Here is a 21,842-nt window from a genome sequence, read left to right on the forward strand (position 1 = left end):
GTCGGCATTATGCTCCTGCAGCGACACACTTGTTCCTCAAACGCGAAACCGAACGGTTGTGTCAAGTGCTGACCCCTGCTAAACAATCAAAAAAGAGTGCAGCATCCTAGACATATAAATCAAATCAAATAAACCCAAATAAAGAAGATCGTGTGATCGTGTGATCGTGTGAGTGTTGATGTGCGATGTGAACTCTGAGATTTATCTGCTTAATATTATATGTGATCAATCCTAATTGTTTTTGTTTTCTCTCGTTTTTTCTGCTCCCTCAGGTTCCCTGTACAGTGGTGACGAATTCTCCAAAGATAAGAAAAACTCATCGCTGATCAGTCAAGGCGATATTGATTTCACAGACGACGAGAACGGTTTCGACATACGCTGTGAGGTCTGTGATAAAGTCTATCCGGATTTAGAACGGTGAGTGAACATAGCATACCCCCTGTCCGCGCCCCTAGAGACCATCACCCACTCCCCCCACTGATTCGCAATCTTCGCTTCGCTTCGTTTTGCTTCGTTTTGTTGCTTTTGTTTTTGTGGGAGAATGTCTGTGCATCTGTGTAAATTGCTTTGGCATTTAAACAGCCACAGCCACTGGCACTGGCACTGGCCCAGCCACAGCATCGGCAATAATCTAAATCAAATTTTTGAAAGCCCAGACCGCCGCCAAAAAACAAGCCACCAATTAGCTTCCAACTTACCCCCAAATAAGAATTATGGGTGCGCAACGAGCTCATAAAATATCTGACAAGAATAAGAAACTAAACCAGAAAACCGTACAAAGTATTCCCCAAATGTTGCTAAATGCTTTGCTCTGTGATCTGCTGTATGCCGCCCGATGCCGGCGATCTGGGGAGATCTTAATTAAAACTTGATGGCGATAAACAGTGCGGCCAATAAAAGTGCCATTAAAGAGCGACTCGAATCTGGACTGGAGCTGCAACTGGAAGTGGAACTGGACACTCTGCACAGAAAGTGAGAGTACGCTCGCAAGGCAGGCTTTCGGGTGCAAATCAAACGTAATGAAAATGTATTGAAATGGTCTTGGTCTTGATTTGTGGCCGGCTTTTGGGGTTCGGCTTGGCCCGTTTCATGATTGGTTTTTTATGGGCCCAAATGTGCAATCCTTAGGTGTTAACTGAAGTTTAATGCCTGGCCTGCATTGGTGCGTTCGGGTTTGCTCATTGCTAGTTGGCTTAATTTTAGTTTTTAGCTATTTTTGCTCGTTTTTTTGTAGCTTTTATTTTGGGGGTTTAGAAGTAGATATAACCACATACTCGTATGAAGGTTCGGGCTTCAAAGCTAAAAGATTTAGAAAGTACGAGGGTGCAGGCACAAGAAAGTCTAGGCAAAAAATGTGGGATGGCAAACGGTGGAACATAATATAAAATTTACTAAAGAAAAAGTGACTATAATAACGAGGCTAATACAGAATAGAAGGAAAAATATCTAAGGATAAATATCTGCCACAAGTGCTAAAATAGAGTAACGTAAATCCCATTCTAAAGCGACCCTTGCCTGAGTATGTCCCTGTCCCTGCCCCCCCTCCAAACAGTAGTCCATCACTTGAGTGGCCCAATCATCTGGCCATTTAGTGGCTACGGGACAACAGCCACTTGCCGGACAAGTACTTAATGCAAAAGTTTTGTTCCAATATTTACAAATGTTTTGCGTTGTAATAAATAAATGAACAACAACAACAACAACAGCAACAGCAACAACATGTAGAGCAGAGCAACACGCAAATGACATTTCTATAGCACACAGACACACATGGGAGTGGGAGTATATACACATATGTATTATCTGTTGGTATATATCTGCAGATATATAGATAAATGTGTGTGTGTGTGTGTGTGTGTGCTCAAGTTGAAGTGCTAAAAGCGAGCTTTGATTTGGGCTTTGGCTGCGAGATAGTGAGGGAGGAGGGAGGTGGGTGGGTGGCAGGGAAACTGGTACTGCTAGTATATGCAAGTTTTCCATTTCCCCTGCCGTTACAGCGCGCCAGGGCGCAGAGTGGGTGGGAGAGAGTACCCCTCACTGCTATATGTGTGATTTATTGAATTTTACATGAGGAGAGAGAGAGAGAGAGAGAGAGAGCAGAGAGCAGAGAGACCGTCCCGAATGATGGAAAGGAGAAGCTATGCCCGCAATGTCTGCGTGTCCACGCTCGCCCCAGCCTTTTGGCCGATTTATCTGATGTCGAACATGCACACAGTCTCCCCCTCCTCTCTCCATCGCCCTCTCTGCACTCTCCACCTATTGTTGTAAGCCAAACAAACGCCCACACTTCAAGTGCAGCCAGGCAGGGATTGGGATTGGGATTGAGCGAGGGTTTTGGGATGGCAATGGAACTGCGGACTGTCCTGACTATATCGTCAACTCTTCCATGACGATGACAAAAAAAAAAAAATACAAAAAAAAAAGAATAAAGGGAAAATCGTTGCCGCCTCTTGTCGACATTGCTCCACCCACCCACACACACACACACAAACACACACACACACACGCCCCATGCGATAGGAATCACCAGCAAAGCTCTGCAAGGACTCTGCACACAGAGTCCCGTCGTCCCCTCATTGGCCGCAGCTGTTGCCGGTACCCGTACCCAGATCTCTTATCATCTCGAAGCATATTAAATATTGAACATCATTTGACTAATTGACGCCCGCGTGGAGTCGCGCGGGGGGCGTACTCTCTCCCAGTTGGGACAACAAACAAAGGCGCCTCGGGGCGTGTGAACTGCCGCACATGACTCTGATTGAGAACGGCGATTGGGAAGCAGCAGCAAGCAGCCAGCAGCTAGCAGCCAGCAGCTAGCAGCCAGCAGCTAGCAGCTCTCAAAGCAAAGCCCAAAGCCCCCCAAAATGTCACAATGCTAATTTCATTTGCTGATGACAGTTAGTCAGATAAGAAAGAACCGACAAGAGACAAGAGACTTACTAAGGGAATGCCAAGCCCCCCACGCACTTGCCTTACCTCTCAATTTTTCCTTTTAGACTAATTTTGTGTATTATTTTTGTGCCCAATTTAATTGCAGCCTGGACGATCATCTGGTGGGCGCCCATCATTTCAAGCAGGACGAATTCCCATGCAAACTCTGCTCGCAGCGCTTCAGCAATCGTCCTTTGCTGATCAAACACGAGGCAATATCCCACAATAATATACGCAAATATTCCTGCGAGAATTGTAGCAAGGTAAGTCAAGACCCCACTTCAATTTAGGAGCACTATTAAAAGTGTTACTGAATCATCTGAACCAAGTGTGGATATATCTGCCAGCTACCATCTACCCTCACTGGTTTTGTAGCCAGCTTAAGATAATCAGAAATATTCTAACAACTGCAGAGATCTAAGATCAAAGATATACTCAGGGTATTGTTCGAAGATAGATCACATTCAATTGCTGGCAGATACAGCAGCTACTGGGATCGGCAACCTTCGGTCTTCGCTCTTCACTCTTCGCTCTTCGCTTTTCGGTGTTCGGTCATCTTTGAGGCTCATGCCAATACGATATCGGCCAGTCATTAATTATTGTATCAGCTCTGGTGGCTGGCTGGCTGGCTGGCTGGCTGGAAAACATAAAAAGACTTTTGATTTCTAGCAGATCAATAGCCGGAGGCGCTTCAACGGCTGCCGCCGCCGCTTTGCCGCTTTTGCCGCTAACTTGGCTTTTAAGTAACCGTTTGGAGAGTGTTCAAATCCGACTCTTACCCTCCCCTTCCCTTCCTCGCTCTCTCTCTCTCTTTGGCCACCGTCTATTGCCGCACGCGCTGGCACGGCTTACGGCTTACGGCTTGCAATACGAAAATCAGGGCGTGTACTCATCCAAAACACTTAAGAGACCTCTCCATGGTAATGAACAAACTTTGTTAACCCCCCGCTCTCCAACGGCTGTCTCCGATCCCCTTCGATCTTCGATCTACATAGAAATTGAAGCTGAAGCTCTTTTATTGTGTTGTTCATCTTCGTTGGCTGCATTTGAATGCCAAAGCGAAATTAAAGGGCCCGGGACTTGAGTCAGAGCCCATCCATCTATCCAGTCAGCCAGCCAGCCATCCGTCCAATCATCCAACCATCCATCCATCGAATCGAAGCAACGATTCGTTTCATGCGTCGCACTTCGTCATTGTCATCGACGACAACGAAGACGACGACGACGACGACGCCGACGACGAAGACTCTGCCGGGCTTCGACATCTTCCAAAGATGTTTTAATGGCATGTTGATTACAATCTTGTGGTCGCATTGCTCAGCCATAGAAACAGAGATTCAGCTACAGCCTCAGATTGGGGGCTCTTTCTTTTGGCTTTTCCCTTTTCCCTTTTTTTCCATTTCCAAATCGAACGGTATTTCAATCGCTACCCCCTTCGCATGGAGGGGGGGGGGCATTACAGTTAGTTTACTTAGCGCTCTGTAATTGTTTCGGTGGCATGTAAGTAGCACGCATTGTGGCAGGGGTCCGTCCCTCTTCCCTCTGGGCAGCTGTACTCCTACTCCGACTCTTACTCCGACTCTTACATGGACATAAACGGGAGCCACTCGGCCCAAACAAATGATGATCGATCTTTACGGGAAAGGGCATGCATACCTGGTACTTTCGCTGGGGTCCAAAATCTACCGACTCCGGGCACGGCACTCTCTTTGGCTCTCGCCTGACAGGCCGGCCACCAACCAAAACGGGGTCTCTGCAGCTGTCAGCTTTGTTTGTTTTAAGCAGCAAGCTTAAAGCGTTTCCAAAGGGATTTGCCATGGATCTACAAGGTTTTGTTGTCCGGCTTAGCCTTAGCCCCTGCCAGCCCCTGCCAGTGATGAGGCAGTTGAGCTGTGACTCTGGGGGGCTTGAGAGGGCAAAGGGAATGCTGCAGAGAAAGACCTGAAAGGGGAATGTCTGGTTATAGTATGCCCGCAACTATATTGCAGCTCAAGGCAGATATTTTCTTCATTTACTATTACTAGAGAAGTTCTCTGAACTTCCAGATAAACTCATCTTTCTGGCCTGAATCAGTGGAAGAATATCTACTAAAGTTGCAGCTCTATTAAGCCCTGGACAGGCCGCTTCTTCAGTCATTACTTGGGAAAAATCGTAGAAATATTTTAGCATTTACAGCCATCAGGTTTTTGGGTCACTTATTCATTTTCGTTCATCTTCGGGCATTAATTACGCTTCCTATATACCAGCAACCTTTGCGAATGGCAGACTCTATCCAGTAGTCGTAACTCCATTAGGCTACCAGAGTGATCCCATCTTCAGGCATTACCCCACTGGCAACGCCCTAACTGACCCCACGTACGCTCCCGCAAGAGCTGGCTGTACGTCCCGCACTCTGCACCCCACACCCAAGACAATCGCATTCCACACGAGGAACAACAACAGCAACAGCAACCCAGCCGCCTGCCTAGATCTCTCGTCTCTTGAGTGCGAGTACTCCTCCTGCTTCGGCTGCCCGAATGCCAAAACACCTACACCTATCCCACCGGGTGCTGTGCTGCTTCGACTGCTTTTCATCTCTGAGTTGCTCTGTGGCTCTTGTTGCTGTTCCTCCCTCTGTGGCCGTAACACCATCGTCGCTATAGTCGTTGTAGTTGTAACGTCGTCTTCGTCGTCGTCGTTGTCGTTGTCTTTTGTGGCGTTTTTCGCCTTTTTGGAGAGTAGTTGAATCTAATCCATTTGATGTAGTTATAGCACGAGCTATTCTTGTATGTCGCCGCCGCAGCAGCAGCAGCTACAGCCTCTCTCTGACCCTCTACCCTCTCTACCGACTCCCCACTCCCCCACTCCACGTTGCCTTTTGTGTGCGGCTCTGTGCCAGTGCGGAGTCGGAGTCATAGCCATAGACAAAAAAGGCTGCCTCGATCATCGTTTGATATGAATTCGTAGCGCATTATGACAGCATGATTAGGCATAACAGTTTCGTAAAAAGGCAGCTCCAGAGCGCGGGTGGAGGCGGCTGGCGGCTGTACTGGCTGTACTGGCTGTACTGACCGAAATCAAGTTTGAAGTGGGTAAAAATACAAAATAAAAAAAAAAAATATATAAAACTGGATGCCGATGCCACACTGCTCCCTCAGGCTCCCCCGCATCCTCTTCTTTGGCTCGATCTGTCATTGCGTTTTGCCCCCAGCCCCCTGCCCATCCAGCAATGGAAAATACTTGGCTTGGGTTCGAATATTTTCGGCCATAATCTAGGGCTAGTCACGAAAAGTCACTGGAGCAGCGCAAGTGTCACTGTTTCTTATAATGGAGGAACAATAAAAGGGAAGAATCGTATTTAAGAAGAATTATCTTCTACCTTTGCTGGATGTTAATTTCCAATTATTCATAGCTCAATTATCAGTTGCCTGACTGCACAAATTATATCCTCTTTATAGCTTTAAATATGGTAATTTAATTCCAATTAAATTGACCAACACTGCCCTGCATTGCCGACTGTTCAAAGTGGAGTTTCTACACCAGATATATCTGCTACCCCTGTGTCAGATCACAGTTTACATTACTAATTAGCTGCTAGCACTACTCTCAGCTATCCAACACTCCAGCGCTTTGCATTGGTTATCCAACACTGCACAGTGACTTGGCAACAGAATACTTTTTTTCTTCTCCATCCCTGAGCCACAATTGCTGGGTGCTTCAGGGGTTTAGATGGGCTCGACCTGCCCAGGCAGGCAATGACAATTGTAGCAATTGATGTTAATAATTGACGAAGGTGTTTGGCTGCTGCTGCTGCTGGCTGTGGGTGGATTGCTCTGCTTACCTTTGCGTAATCTCGGAGAGCGTCGTCGTCAGGGCATTGTCTAGGCATAGCACACAGCACACACATCGAGATCCGTTTAGCCAGCAGCGAACAAGACCCGACCCGACCAGATGATTGATTAATTTCAGTTTCATTTCATTTGATTTCATTTCATTTGGAATGAAACTGGAACCAGATCAATGCTCAGTAGTCAAAACGCTTCACTGCCAGAAACAATTGTGGAGTTGGCACGCACACATTACCAGCTTTGAGAGTACATTCCCATTACCATAGCCATAACCATAGCCATAACCATTCCCTCCCATGCCATACCCCATGCCATACCCAAAGCCAACCAATCGTAGTCATTCCTTGTCTCTGATCTGATCGTTTCTCTCTGTCTATCGCTTTTGCAGGTATTTCGGGACTCATCGAATCTACAGCGGCATATTCGCGCCTACCACGTCGGCGCTCGCTGTCATCCGTGTCCGGAGTGCGGCAAGACATTTGGGACCTCGTCGGGGCTGAAGCAGCACCAGCACATCCACTCCTCGGTGAAGCCCTTCGCCTGCGAGGTGTGCTTCAAGGCGTACACGCAGTTCTCCAATCTGTGCCGCCACAAGCGGATGCACGCCACCTGTCGCATGCAGATCAAGTGCTCCAAGTGCAACCAGAGCTTCAGCACCGTCACCTCGCTCTCCAAGCACAAGAAGTTCTGCGACTCCACGGGCTCGTACCGCAACCAGCCGCTGGGCCGCCACCAGCATCCGCTAAACGCCACCTCGACCTCCGGCCAGTCCCAGGGGCCAGCGGGCGACTCCCAGGGAGAATCTGCATCATCGGCTGCTGCTGCTGCGGCTGCCGCTGCCGCTGCCATGACGACGCCACCCAATCCCTTCCTCATGTTCCGCCCAGGACCTCCGTTCTTCCCAGGATTCCCGCCGTACGGTCTGCCCGGGATCTTCCCCTCGAGTCCCCTGCGGGCCACCAACTTCCCGCTCTTCTTTCCGAAGCCACCGATGGACATGGGCTGTGGCATGCCGCCCATGACCTCGCCCAATGCCGCCTTCCGCCACCATCCCTTCGCCCTGGATCTGGAGAGACAGCCGGGCGGAGAGTCGCCCCACCAGGAGCACCATCAGGCGAAGGCGGGGCGTGGCTCCACGCCCGACGAGAAGAAGCTCAAGTCGGAGCCACTGCTGCAGGTGTCCGAAGAGGACGAGGAGGAGGAGGAGCCAGTCCAGTCCAGCGCTATGAAAATGGAGCCAGAAGATCCGAAGAAGGACCTCCAGCCTGAGGAGCGAATGGAGCTCAAGCGGGAGAGCTCACCCGATGAGCAGCAAACCGAAGATGACAGAGTAAGTCCACCCCAGCGGAGTCCCCACCAAACGGAGATTAATCTCAGCTTTTGTTTTGTTTTAGAAATCCATCGACATCGTTAGCACGCCACCGCCCACGGACTCGACGACGGACAAGCCCACCGCGGAACTGCCACTCGATCTGTCCATTTGCCGCAAGCGTTTCTCCGCCTTCCGCGAACTTCAGCCGCCAGCGTCGCCAGCATCGCCGGCGTGGCCGCTGATGCTGCTGCCCGACGAGGATGCCGAGCCGCCGACGAAGCAGAGCCGCAAGAGCCACAGCTCGGGCGAGTCCTCCACCTCGCGGCAGTCGTACAAGGGCAGCAGTCCCACGCCGAGTGCCTCGCCGGGACCCACCCCATCGCCATCGCCGCCCACAAGTGCGGGCGGGGAGATGAGCAGCATGTCGGAGGGTGCTGTGGCAGCGGCGCAAGCGTCGGCTGTGGCCGCCGGAGCGGCTGAGGCTGCCACGGCGGCAGCCATGGCCTGTCCCCGGCCACTGCATCCGCTGCTGCTGGAGGAGATCTACCGATCGCGGGCCCTGGCCGGACTCTCACAGCGCACGTTTCCTTTTTTATGCCCAACGGGCGGACGGCCAAATATTGAGGCGATGCTGACAGCAGGAGCAGCCAATGGCAAGGGCTGCTCGACACCCTCGACCAGGCCGCTTCCGCCCGTGAATTTTCGCGAGGCATTGCGCTACGCCACCAGTGCCAGTGGCCGCTCACCGAGCGCCCTCAAGACCAAGGATCGCTACACGTGCAAGTTCTGCGGCAAGGTGTTCCCCCGATCCGCGAACCTCACGCGCCACCTGCGCACCCACACGGGCGAGCAGCCGTACTCGTGCAAGTACTGCGACCGTGCCTTCAGCATCTCCTCGAACCTGCAGCGCCACGTGCGGAACATCCACAACAAGGAGCGGCCCTTCCGCTGCGATCTGTGCGATCGGTGCTTTGGCCAGCAAACGAATCTCGATCGGCATGTGAAGAAGCACGAGGCGGATGCCAATGGCACCGGCGAGGGCTGTGGCGACTTCCGGGACTCGCCCAGCTCCGCGGAGGCCGAGCGGGACGAGTACTTCGAGGAGATTCGCACGTTCATGAATCGCATGTACACGCCGAATAGTTTGGGCGGCGCCGATGGCGATACGGAGGAGTATGCGGGCAGCGATGATCAGTTGTCCGTGTCCACCCGTCAGTCCGTCAATCTGGACAAGGATGCCAGCAACAATAATACCAGCAACAGCAACAACAACAATAACAACAAAAACAACAACAGCAGCAGCAACAGCAGCAACACGAATGGAGGCGGCAAGGCCATTACAGTGAGCACCTGAAGGAGTGGCCCACAGAGAAGGAGAAGGAGAAGGAGGAGGGCAGCAGTCCGAGTTGTTGTTGAATTGTTAGGGCATTGAAAACTTACTTTAAACTCTTACTTAAGCGTGCCTCCGAGAGGGAATTTAATCTTTAAGTAGCTGCTATTTCCCACACACACACACACACACACACACACACAACAAAAACAACAACTAAAAAAACTTAACCATGTAAAATGTTTGAAAGGAAAGAAAAAAGAAAAAAGAAAAAGAAAAACTATTCGTTAGCTATGCAATCAATGGAAAAAGACGGTGAAGCGTACAGTAAATATATACAGCTGATATAACAACGGATTGAAGGGAAAGCCTCATGTTTCAGTAAACTTTATACTAAACCATATATATATATACCATATAGATACATATATACGATCGATACATCACACCCCCCACTCTACTACTACTACTACTAAAACCACCTTTAATTGTAGCTAATTGCCCCCCATTCCCCCTTGTACATAACTAACCTATGAAGATCGCCAACTTGTTCTTCAACTAATTGATCTTTGTGAACATTTTGATTGTGTATACATCTGCATATAGTATGATACGAGAGTACGAGTATATTTCGCTGTAAGTTTGACATATTTATAGAGCTAATTATTGCAATTCTCAAACGACAAACAACAACAACAACAAAACCACACGAAAACAAAACAAAAACAACACAAAACAAAATCAATTTTATAACATTTACTTAACGTTTAATTATATTATTATTATTATTACATATATATGTATATGTATGTATATGTATATGGAAAACCAGGAAAAGATCGTTATGAAAAATGAAAAATCAATAAATGAAACAATCACATCAAGGCAAATTGTTTGTTGGGCAACAAAATCAAAAGGAGTCAAAAGGGGAATTATACAGAAATTAACAAACTCAAATCAGAGTTTTTTTTTCCATCATATTCGTTAACTTTGCTTACTCTTAGCTCTTACTCTCTTTTCCCTTTGAATGTCTTCATTTGTGTGGAACATTTGTCTCATTTCACAAACCAAAAACAAAACAAAAAACAAAAACCACATAAACCAAAACACTTTGTAGGCATAATAAAGCCATTGAAAAAGGTTGGTTCCTCTGCACTCAATTACCGCATAAAAGAAGACTTTATGCACCCATCAATCCTGGCCCGAGCCCCACAAACCTACTCGTAATTGTGAACGCATTTGCCTATAAAACCACTCGCTATATTATTAATCATTGGCCCAGAGTTAGCAAAAAACCGAAGCAGGGAAAAACGAAACCCGAAATTTATAGCTTTTTAATATACCCAAGCCAGGGCAAGCCAAGCCAGGGCAAGCCAAGCCATCCATCCATCTGGGTAACCAACCCAAGTCATCCATCGAACCATCCATCTCCGCTTGGTTTGGTTTTTTTTTTTGGCTTAAGATCTATCTGTATCTGTATCTGTATCTGTGGCTGGGTTTTGATCTGCATGCAAAGGCGTGATCGGCAAACGCGAGTTAATTACCCTTCCGGTTTAGAGTGTGTTACGCCTTCGGCGAAATGCGGTTAAAACTATGAGAGATCTACGAATGGAGCAGCAGTATCCATGAATACTTTTCATTTTTTTTTTTGGTTGTTGTTGTTGTTGTTGTTGCCTCTTCGTTTCTTTGATATTTTCTGGTGCTTTTGTTTGGTCTTTTGTCTTTAACTGAAATTTAAATTGTATTAGCCGGGGCGCTGTATATTGGCATCAATCATTTTTTGCCAACTCTTTTTTTTTTTGTTTTTTTTTTTTTTGCTCTTTTATTTCTGGCAACCTGTGCGCATAACCATCGACGACCATCGACCGACCGTTACTCGTGGGGCATACAGCACACAAAAGATCTTTGAAATATGAATATCTGCGGTTCGGTCACTTTCGATTATGCGAAATACATTTGGCAGTCGGTAGCCAAAATAATAATCTTCGGCCCGGCCACAATTGCGAGAGTCTCCGGAGTCTCCGGCGGGACGGGCGCGTGGTTGTTGGCCCTGACCACAGCCAACTTCCACACAAATTGTGCCACAAATTTGAACGCAAAACTGGCCAAATTATGTTAAATTTGTGTAGAAAACAGTAGATAATTGGTAATTGGTTTCACATCCAATGTGCCCCGCCCCAGACTCTGTCTCTGCCTCTGCCTATGCCTCTGACTCCGTGTCCGTGTCTGTGTCTGTGTCTGCCTCTGGCTGTGGTGGCTCCAAGAATCTAGTCGAGGCATATTAGTCGGTTATTTGGTCACAGTCTGGGTCCAAAATTGATCTCTTGGCGTTAATTGAAGAAGGCATAATTTCGCAGTGGAGCAGAGCCCAGCCCAAGTGGATGAACAATTTTCGTGCAACATGTTGCCCAATTAATGGGCAGACTATGAATTGGATTATGTGTGATTATGGCATTTCAAGGGGATCGATCGTCGTAATTGTAGATTAAAGCTTGACCTAATCTAGTTGAGGTATTTCGAATGAGTCGTATGAAACTCTATGGGATGATCACATTTGTTTCTTTAATTAAAATAATGTAAGCTAAAAGTTTATACATATGGTACATGGAAGGTACAAGCAAACACTACACTACAAACAAACCAAGATGCACAAATACCCATTCAATTTTCGTTGGACTCTTCTTTGTAAGGGCGCGCGGGTCTTTTCTTCAATTCTCTTTCAGGCTCTACTACTGTTCTGCTACTGGCTTCGTCAATGCTAAAGTCTTTGTCGCGGCACAGTGGGGACTCAGCCGAAAAAGGGCTACACAGGCCAAAAAATGTTATGAGCGCTTAAGATAAAAAAATTATACGCATCTAAAAAAGAATTTTACAAAGCTTTCAAAAATTTAATTTTGAAGATAATTTTATTTTAGTAGATACATATAGCAACCAAAGTTTAAAATTGTGTCAGTCTAAGAAAATGTATTGCACTCTTGTTTGCTTATTAATTTAGCCAGCTGAATTAGGCAAAGCGCCCACTGTGCGAAAGGCATGCACATGCATGCGCAGACGCAGCCGTCGGGCAGCGGGTTCGCGGTGAGAGACGAAGCATCGCCGAAAAGAGAATGAAACCACGCGCGCTCTCTCTGTCAATGGCGCGTAGCGATAAGAAGAGCTTTTTGGTCGCTCATGCAGAATCTTGTCATTGTAGTCTTTGGTACAAATATGTGAGATATGTAGTACAAGAAGCAGTCTGATTTCCTTTCTTCCTCTCACAGTTTCGGAGTCATTGCAGTTGATAATTTTAAAGCCTTCCGTTAAGCGGGGGGGTTAAGTATCCTGGACGAGGTTGCGGGCTTTAATTTTTAACTTACAGAATTTACATAAATTGAATCCTTTTTTGCTGTGTGCTGAATGACTGAAGTTTTAGAAATTGATGATATTTAAATGACGATTCCATTAATCTTATTTTTATTGTAATTTTGGGAAATGTATGAAAGACTTTAGGAAAGACCCACACTACGAAGTTTGTCTTAGTTTTATTCCTACAAATTGAAGACTTCAACCATGGGCTATTCCATGTAAAATCTTTCACATCTTTCAGCTTTCAGCAACCCATTAGATAGAACTCGCTGAATGTTTTGCTCTCAGGCACAACACCATCCCATCCCATAAAGTTCATGGAATGCCATCCAACGCCCCCCGGTGGGCAGTGGTTCGGTTCGGTTCGGTTTGGTTCGTTCGTTCGATTTGAAACTAGTTGGAACCTTTCTAACCAACCATTTATGGCTGGAAGAAATGCTTTTTAATATGAGAGAGGATCAAGTAGCCGCGTTCTGCCTTTTGCAACATTCTCCACTTACAGGGAGCCATAGCCCCAGCCCCAGCCCGAGCCATAACGATTTTCCTGATGCCCGATGCTCAGATTCAGGTCACTCACACCTCACTGATTACAGGGTCGCGCGGGCTTCTGATGCACATGGAAGGCTCCAGCTATGTATACGGCTCCTCCCACTCCGCAATCCCTCAAATGAGCCAACACATTATGATAACGAGCATGGATAAAGGCTAGCAGGGACGGGACGGGTCGGGGGGACTGCTGCTGTGGCCTGAATCGAAATGTGAAGGAACTGTAGGAACCATAACGCCCTGAACTAAGCAACTGTTGATTATGTGCCAGTTACACAAATGGCCTTTGTTGCGCCCCAGTTACACGCCCCATTCCAGCTCAGACCCATCCTATATACCCCAGACCCAGTCCCATAGCCGAAACGGATCGCTGGCTTCGGCCTGGCCTGGCCTGGCTTGGGGATCTCTTTTCGAATGTGGTCCGAGTCCGAGCGGAGTGGACCACAGAATGCGCATCAGTGCGCACATTAGGAGGGACGGGACCGTTAAATGCGACTTTCGAAAGGCACAGCACAAAAATGGTTACCTAAACGGATGCAAATGTAGACACAAGCCAAAAACAGGGGGGGCCGAGAGCAAAGGGTTCACGGAGAGGAGAATGCAGCCGGGAGGGTGATACTGTGGCACTGGTGCTCTGGTGCTCTGGTACTCTCCCCACCAATCGAGTGGAGCCGGTCCAGTCCAGTCCATGCCAGACCAGACCAGACAGCCAGCTAATGGCACAATTATAGCCAACGAAATCTGGCAAACGGAAGACGTGAAAAGCGCAGAGCAGCAAACAGAATCTAGCCGAAGGATATCACGCGTATCCCATTGATCCATGAAGACCTATATAGCCCAGGCGGCCCAGGCAGCCCAGTCAGGCATCAAGGCAGGCGGCAGCCAGGCAGTCGGCCAAACTCCAGCTAACTGTAGTTCATAACTTGGCTGAATGATTGGGCAGACTTTTGGCTTTCGAATGCACTAAAACAAGGAGTTTATTAGCTGTAGGGAATTACCATAAAAGAGTGGGTAAGTGCTCTCCTCTTCCTTTGATGCTTTTAATGTTTGAATTTAGACTATTATTTTAGTTATATTTTTATTAATAGATGAATCCCTAAAGAAGGGGACTTATAGCTTATTTATTTGTTTACAATACTGAAGGAATTAGTTGAGTTTTGTTTCATGGTATAACCATCAGCATTAATTTTGAATAATTATCCTGAATCCCCTTAATCTCTTTTATAGAGGGCATTCCATGTTCGTTTTTCGATCATTGATCCTACTTTCGTCTTGATTTGTTGTTGTTGCTGCTGCAACCAGGGGGCAATCAGTCAGCAGATGTTTTCATTTCCTACAACGGCGATGCGGCAGCCAGCTCTAGCCAGCTTTAGCCAGCCAGCACCCAAAGGGTACTAAAGGCGCAGATGTTTGGCACAGTTTCGTGTAGCAAATTGCGCACAGTGGGCCTAACCACCCTCTATCCTCAGCCCCATACCCCCCTGCCCCGGGGGCACACCATGCCATGCCATGCCCCTCTTCTGCTTCTGCTTCTTCTGCTTCTGCTTCTACTGATGGAATCAAATATTGTGCAAACTACAAGAGGCAGCATCCAAGAGGCATCGAACGTTCAACGGGATGTTGAATGTAAGTCAGTCGACGGATGCCCAACATAGTAGAGACTGAGGCTGCAAGTCCCGCTCTGCTTTGCCTCTCTCTCTGGATCTCTTGTGGAGCTGCTTGTGTCATGCGCCTGGCACACGGCCTGTAACTAAATCACACTAATCAAGCCTCAAGTGCTGCTCCAGACCCCAGACCCCGGACCCAGATCGCTGAAGCTGAAGCTGAGACTGAAGCTGGGGCTGAGGTTTTGCTCGTGCCGATTGTTGCCTCCGTCTCGGTCTTCGTCTCCGCTTCAGCAGCACTTTGCCTCCGACGCACTCCATGAGCATTGAAATTGGCAAATCAAAGCAATTGATACATTAAATTACAATGCCAACGATTTGTACACGACTCCACGCCTCGTCTTCAGAGCATCACAGCGAGCTTGAGTCTCAGATCCAGGCATCAACTTCAGGCTCAGCCTCAACCATCCCATCCACGCATCCACGTACAAATTTATAGCCATGTCTTTTTTTACAGCCGCTGAGGCTGAAGCTCCAAAGCCGGATCCAGATCCCAGAGCTGGTGTCATCGTCAACGCCGCCAATGTTGCCAAAATGCCAACAGACAGACAGGCAGACAGAGACAGAGGCAGAGACAAGGACAGAGACAGAGACAGCGGACACCAGAGACAACGGACTTGTCTCTCTCTGTCTCTGTGTCTCTGGAGATGCGGCCACGCCATTCAACACCCATTACCAAAAGCTCAAGAAGTGGATGATGATGCCGAGATGCTGCTGGAGGATGTCTCCGGTCACCTCCTCTACCCATGTGAGCAGATCTCTCTCTCGCCCGCTCTGCCTGGCTCTCTCGCTCTCTGCCACTGTGGCATGCGTGGGCTTAAATTATGTTGGAAATGTCATCGTAAGATTCAACACGACAACAAGGGATGACATAAATTTCCACCAACATGTTGGTGCCAGGCCAACGGGAGAGAGACGCCACACTTTGTGGCGACAGAGACGAGAGACACACAGCACAGCTCAGCTCCAAAAATGGTATCTCAAAAAACAAAACAAAAACAAAAGCCAACAGCAAACGGCACAGGCAAAGGCAAAGGCAAAAAAAGAAACCAACAGCTCCAGCAGAAACTGGAGTATGCGAATTGGCCTGGGCATTGGAGGCTGTTGTTGCAGCTCCACATCCAGGCTACACATCATTGCTCTATCAGTTGCGATCTCGAGGAGATTGTGGAGCCCCGGATCGCGGGCCCGGGCTGCAGACAACCAGCCAACCAACCGACCGACAACGATGACGATGAGCCCTGGCTGCAGCAGCAGCTGGAGGAGGAGGATGAGGTGGAAATCGAGCGAATATCTAGGCATATACTACATATAGTGTGTGTGGGGGAGGGTGGCTTAAAGAATTCCATTTCCATCAGATGCTCATAAATCTTTTGATACCCTTTTGCTGTGGATATTTGCACTTTCATTGGGAGTTTGGTGACGCTCAGTTGAGGGGGATTTGCAGTCGGTTCTAATCTTGTCTGTAAGTTGTGCGGAAATCATTCACTTTCTAATTTCTACTGGGATTAATTTCTACCCTCAAAGTATCACAGATTACTCTATTATCGAACCTATCCGAGCTACCCTTATGGAAGTTCATTCCAAAGCGATGCTCAAGGGCATCTATTACGCGGTCATCCCACCCCACTCTTTCCCATTGGCTTTGATCTTCACTTGGTCAGGCGGCTCTGTCTATCCTTGGGGAGATTCCTTGCTCGCAGTCGCGTATCTTTTGGCTCTTCAAACTTCTCAATCAACCCACTCATCATTATCTATTAGGCCTGGATATCCCAGCAACAGCAACAGCAAAGTAAAACGGATCAAAAGGCACACAAACTCGCATACTCCATACTCATATGGAATGGGCTGCGATGCTAGAGAGCTCCAACTGTGGCATGCCTCTCCTGTGCCGCCTCCCTGCCTTCACTGCTCCTCCTGCTGCCGCCTTCTCTGCCTGCCCTGCTCTGTGGCTGCAAAGGTGTTTTGCAATTTAGCTTGCAACGCCGTGGCAGAAAGCCCAACTTCAACTTCAACTCCAGCTTTAGCTGCAGCCTCAGCCTCAGCCTCAGCCTCAGCCTTAGCTTCGTGGAGTTGTGGATGTGGATCTATCTAAGGCTCATGCTGAGGCTTTGTAGGAGAAGGAGCAGAGGGTTCAGGGGGGGGGTACCCACTGCCTGTGTGAGGGCAACGGGATCTTTGGGGCCTGTGTGGAGCTCCACTTCACATGCCACATGGCAAACATAAGTAGGCGCGTGGCATTCGTCTGTTGTTGTTACTATTATTGTTGTCGATTATTGTTGTCTTTGTTGTTGCCTTTGTTGCATTATGTGTTGTTGTTGTTGTTGCAAGACATATAACTACAACGTAAAATGACAATAAAATGCAAACAAAAAAAATAAAAGGAGAGTCTTTGAGGCCATCGCTTTAGATACACTGCAAAATGCATTTTTTCTATTCGCTGTGTTATATCATAAAGAGATCCAATGGAGCAGGAAAATGTGAAATTTAATTCGAACATTCCCCGAAGAATTTAAAGGATTTTCAGAGTAGAGTTCTTCGATCGGATGTGGCTCCTACTTGGCATAAGAAAGTTCTGTAACTCTAAGTTTGATACTGGATCAAAGTCTTGCCAGTTCATAGAATTATAATAAATCCTTCTCTGCGCCTGTGCAACGTCTCCTTATAATCCTTATACTCTCTTCTATTAGAGTGTATAGCGTACAACGACCAGGCAAATCCAAATTGAATGCAAATGAAAGCCACAAACTATGCTAAATTCCTGAAATCGCATCGCATCGAATTGGCAATTTGTGCTTTCCTTTTTGTCATAGTGTCTGTGTCTGTGACTGTGTGTGTGTGTATATACGTATGTATGTATATATTTATGTAGTCTATGATGATCTCTCTCTCTCTCCTCTCGATCTGCTCTAAGGCCGTTCTTCTTTATTTAGAGTTTCATAGAAGACTCGGATGATTGCCCTGATCTGGCCACAAAAGAGGAAACGGACTTTGGGTACGGAGAGTCGTCTTCTGCCTCGGTTTTTCCTCTGCTTTTCCAGCCAGCCAGCCAGCCAGCCAGCAATTGGGTCGCACTTAAGATTCTTTTTCCCTGTTCGGTTGCCATTCTGTTCTGTTATTGGAAAGAACTAATGAACGTGGGGCCAGTAAATGATTGGGGCAAAATTCGCTATTGCCGATTGCAGCGCTTTTCCTCATTTTTGTTGCTGCATGCAAATTTCTATGAAGATTATTCTGCGCATTTTCGAATTTATGCCGAATCATGTGAATAAACTTTTGGGTGGCGTGTGTGTGTGGGGGGATTATGAATATGGGGGGAGGTGCTGTGCAGGAGAGGGAATGGGGGAACATAGGTGAAAGAATACCCCCAGCAGGTAAGAGAAAAGGTTGTTGTTTTGACATAAATTTCACAGTACCTTTCGTTTATGCTGATCATTGCCAGGCACCTCCTGTAGTAACATTGAATAATCCTTCAGGACATCATCCATTTACCATCTGAAATACGTCAAGTAATTTGTATTATTTATTTTGGATACTAAGTTTAGTTTTAGGATATTTTACTCTACATATGTAATTCTTTAGATGCTTCTCTCATGCTTCTCTTCTTAAGGAAAAGTTTAACCTCTTCAGGCATATGCCACTCTCTTTTTCTGACTATTTTACAGTATTCTTACTGACTAGTCAAGTCTTAGTACGAGTAAATCAAATCACAACCTCCTCCACAAGCCATGCAAACATTCCAGCAAGGCACCCACCCACCTACTACTGCCTTTATGGAGATCACTGACTGACAACATCCTCCTCGACAAGTATTTTGCCCCATGCAACACCAACCAACCACCGCACTGACCTCTGGTCACCTTAAAAGCATCGATTTCTCATTGTCATAGGGCCATGCCAAGCCAAGCCAAGCCAGTCAGAACATTCTCTATGCTAATTTTTGCAACTGGACTGTGGACTGGGGACTTACCGCACCTCACCAATTGTTAGTTCCTGCATCCGTTAATATACGGAGTAGTACTCGTACTCGTACTCGTACCCGTGCGACAGGGTCGCCCACATCCGATATTTTATATAGAGTGGGGGTCTGCTCTGCTCTCTGCCCCCTCAATCGCCGCATCCGAGCGCGATCTTTTTCCGGCTAAAACTCCCCCAACGAAACAAAAAGCAATCCAATGCGATCCAATCAATTCGGTTTGGGTTTGCATTATCACATCAGGCTGGGGCTGGGACTGGGGCAGGGGCTGGGCTGTGTGATATTTCGCACTTTACGCAAAATCATATAAATCATTTGTCGTTTGTCGTTTGTCGGACTTCATGTCGAAATGCCCATTAAAAATGAAACATTTCTACATAAATAAATTACAAAAAAAATAAAAAAATCATCTGGAAAAACCTCAAAAAGCACAAAGCAAAGCAAAAAAAAATCTAAAGCCGGAAAAATATCAAATAGAAATAGAAATAAATTTTATATTGCTTCCAGTCTTACAACAAATACCGAATAAGCTGAGCCGAGTATGAGTCCGAGTACGAGTACGAGTAATGGCAACAACAACTCATCATTGAGAGCGGCGGTCAGCGTACAACAAAAAAAAAGCCACTAACAACGCCTAGTTACGGATGTATTTAGATGTATGTATGTATGTATGTATGTGAGGTATCAATGTATGCGGCGGCACCTAATATAGCGAAACAAATTTAATTTAAATTACAGGCGTGGTCGCTCCGATCTGAATCTGAATCTGAATCTCTGAAAGCGAAGCTGTTGCTGTAGCTGAAGCTCAAAGCTGGAGATCAATTGTGCATTTGTTGTAGTTCATAAAATATGCAATAATATGGCGAGGGGAGAAGGGGGCTCCTCTCCTCCTCCTCCACTCTCCTCCTCACTACTATATAGGCAAAGTTTAGAGGTCGACTTTGACTTTCTAATTTATTTATGCGTCGTCGTCGTCGTCGTCGTAGTCGTCGACTACTCCGTTCCAGTAGCCATTACCACAACTGGCATCTAGAACTTAGCATCTCATGATGCATCCCGTCCGTCCGTCCGTCCGTCCGTCCGTCCGGGGATCACAGCAGATAACAGATTATGCCTATAAAGTAGCCGCTGACTTGGCATTGATAGAGCTGCCCCACCCCGACAGCTCCAGTCCCAGTCCTGCCCCAGTCTACACCCAATTTCAACAATTGCAATTGCAGACTCCCCAACTGCAACTGCAACTGAAACTGCAACACAGCAGCATCAGCAGCAGGCGAATGAGGAGATGGAGGAGAGGTGCAGAGACCACCACGACCACCAGGGGAACACGCCCAAACAAGTCACAGCACAGCTGTGCCACAGATCAGCCCTGACTTGCCCGCTGGCCACAGTCACAGTCACAGCCATGGCTATGGCTATGGCTATGGCTATACGTTATATCTGTGTACATTTTGTCTTCCGAAGCATAGCTAAGTTTTAATTCAATTTGCCTATTGTCGGTGGGACAGACAACCGCTTATTAGATCACATAAAACTTTTAATTAAAGTGCAGCCAGAAAACACTAAATTGAAAAATGCAAAACACTGCAGAAATATGTAACATGAAAATAAAGCTACAGTGCAACAGCACTAAGAAGTACAAATGTTGCCCAAGGGGTCTTAGATATTTCAGCAATAAAAATATAATATTTCCATTAGCATTAAATGGAATATATATCGATAGAATTTGAGACGCAAGAAGTTCATTAACTAAAAGAAATATTACACAAAAATATGAAGATATATTTGTATGAGAATATGTGGGTATTTAAAGACCTTAAATATTCTACGAATATGGCTACACTGAGTACCAATGATTCATGCACAATCCATCCGTAAAATAATTTAGAAATTTGTTACAGAATAATAAGAATAAATTTAATTTTATTTTATCAACTAACAATTTAATTTCCCTTTACATCACTGAAGAAAAAAGAATGCAAAAACTCATCTATTAAATGGCTTAAGAACCCCACGGCTCTTTTACCATTTCCCCTTCATAATTCCCACAGCATATGCTAATTAAGCAACATCAAAATGATCCCATAGGCCCACCATTTTGCCCACTAACAAAGCACTAACGTAAAACCCTAATAGATCGCCGAAACACATGCATATATCGTATATCATCTAATCTGCACAGCCGATCTCAACACATCGTACAGCCCACCAAAAAGGAATAGCGAAAACTTTATTTATCTGTTAATATTGTATTTCTCGTTTCCTTTTTTTTCTTCGTTGCTGCTGTTGTTGTTTTGTTTTAGCCAATTTCTGATTAAATTGTAACAAGTGCCGGCCCACATGGCGTTTTCAGCCTTTTTGTCTGCTTTGAAAATTTTCGTACAAATTTATTGCTAATATTTCATGTTATATGTCATGTTGCATAAATAGAAAAGCCACAGAGTAATATTTGATATCACGGGCTACACTGCCACTACTGCTCCGCTTCGCATCGCTCCTCTCCCTCCTGCACACCTACCACACCTCCTCATCCTCATCCTCATCCTCCTCCACCTCTTGCTCTACAAAATCCCCTCCTTAACTTAAAAAACAATTTTCGCCCTCTTCTTAATTGCAAACTTTTGCTTTTAATACTCGAGAGACAGAGAGACAGAGATGAGACTGAGACACAGAGACTGAGAGACTGCGCGAGAGAGAGGCAGAACACAATGGGAGAACACTCTGGAGAAGGAGAGCGCAGACTCAAGATCCCAATGGAGTCCACACCACACACCCATACCCATACCCATACCCATACACGGACACAGCGTCCACAGTGGCGCTAACGGTAATAGACAGCGCAGTCGATGCCGCAGTCAGCAGCGCAGTCAGCAGCGCAGTCAGCAGCTCAGCCAGCAGACAGCAGTCGGTG

General features: G+C 46.7%; 1 protein-coding gene across 1 annotated transcript in view; it reads left to right on the forward strand.

Moving 5' to 3' along the window:
* LOC111080887 (transcription factor hamlet) overlaps positions 1 to 9,424 on the forward strand; it is a 34,248-nt gene extending 24,824 nt beyond the window's left edge. The window contains exons 5-8 of the mRNA XM_022376730.2: positions 273 to 417; positions 3,038 to 3,194; positions 7,147 to 8,088; positions 8,153 to 9,424. Coding sequence (XP_022232422.2) covers positions 273 to 417; positions 3,038 to 3,194; positions 7,147 to 8,088; positions 8,153 to 9,424 — 2,516 coding nt within the window. The remainder of the gene's footprint in view (positions 1 to 272; positions 418 to 3,037; positions 3,195 to 7,146; positions 8,089 to 8,152) is intronic.
* The last annotated feature ends 12,418 nt before the right edge of the window (positions 9,425 to 21,842 follow it).

Source organism: Drosophila obscura, unplaced genomic scaffold, assembly GCF_018151105.1.
Source record: "Drosophila obscura isolate BZ-5 IFL unplaced genomic scaffold, ASM1815110v1 contig_36, whole genome shotgun sequence".
In the NCBI taxonomy this organism is placed as follows: domain Eukaryota; kingdom Metazoa; phylum Arthropoda; class Insecta; order Diptera; family Drosophilidae; genus Drosophila; species Drosophila obscura.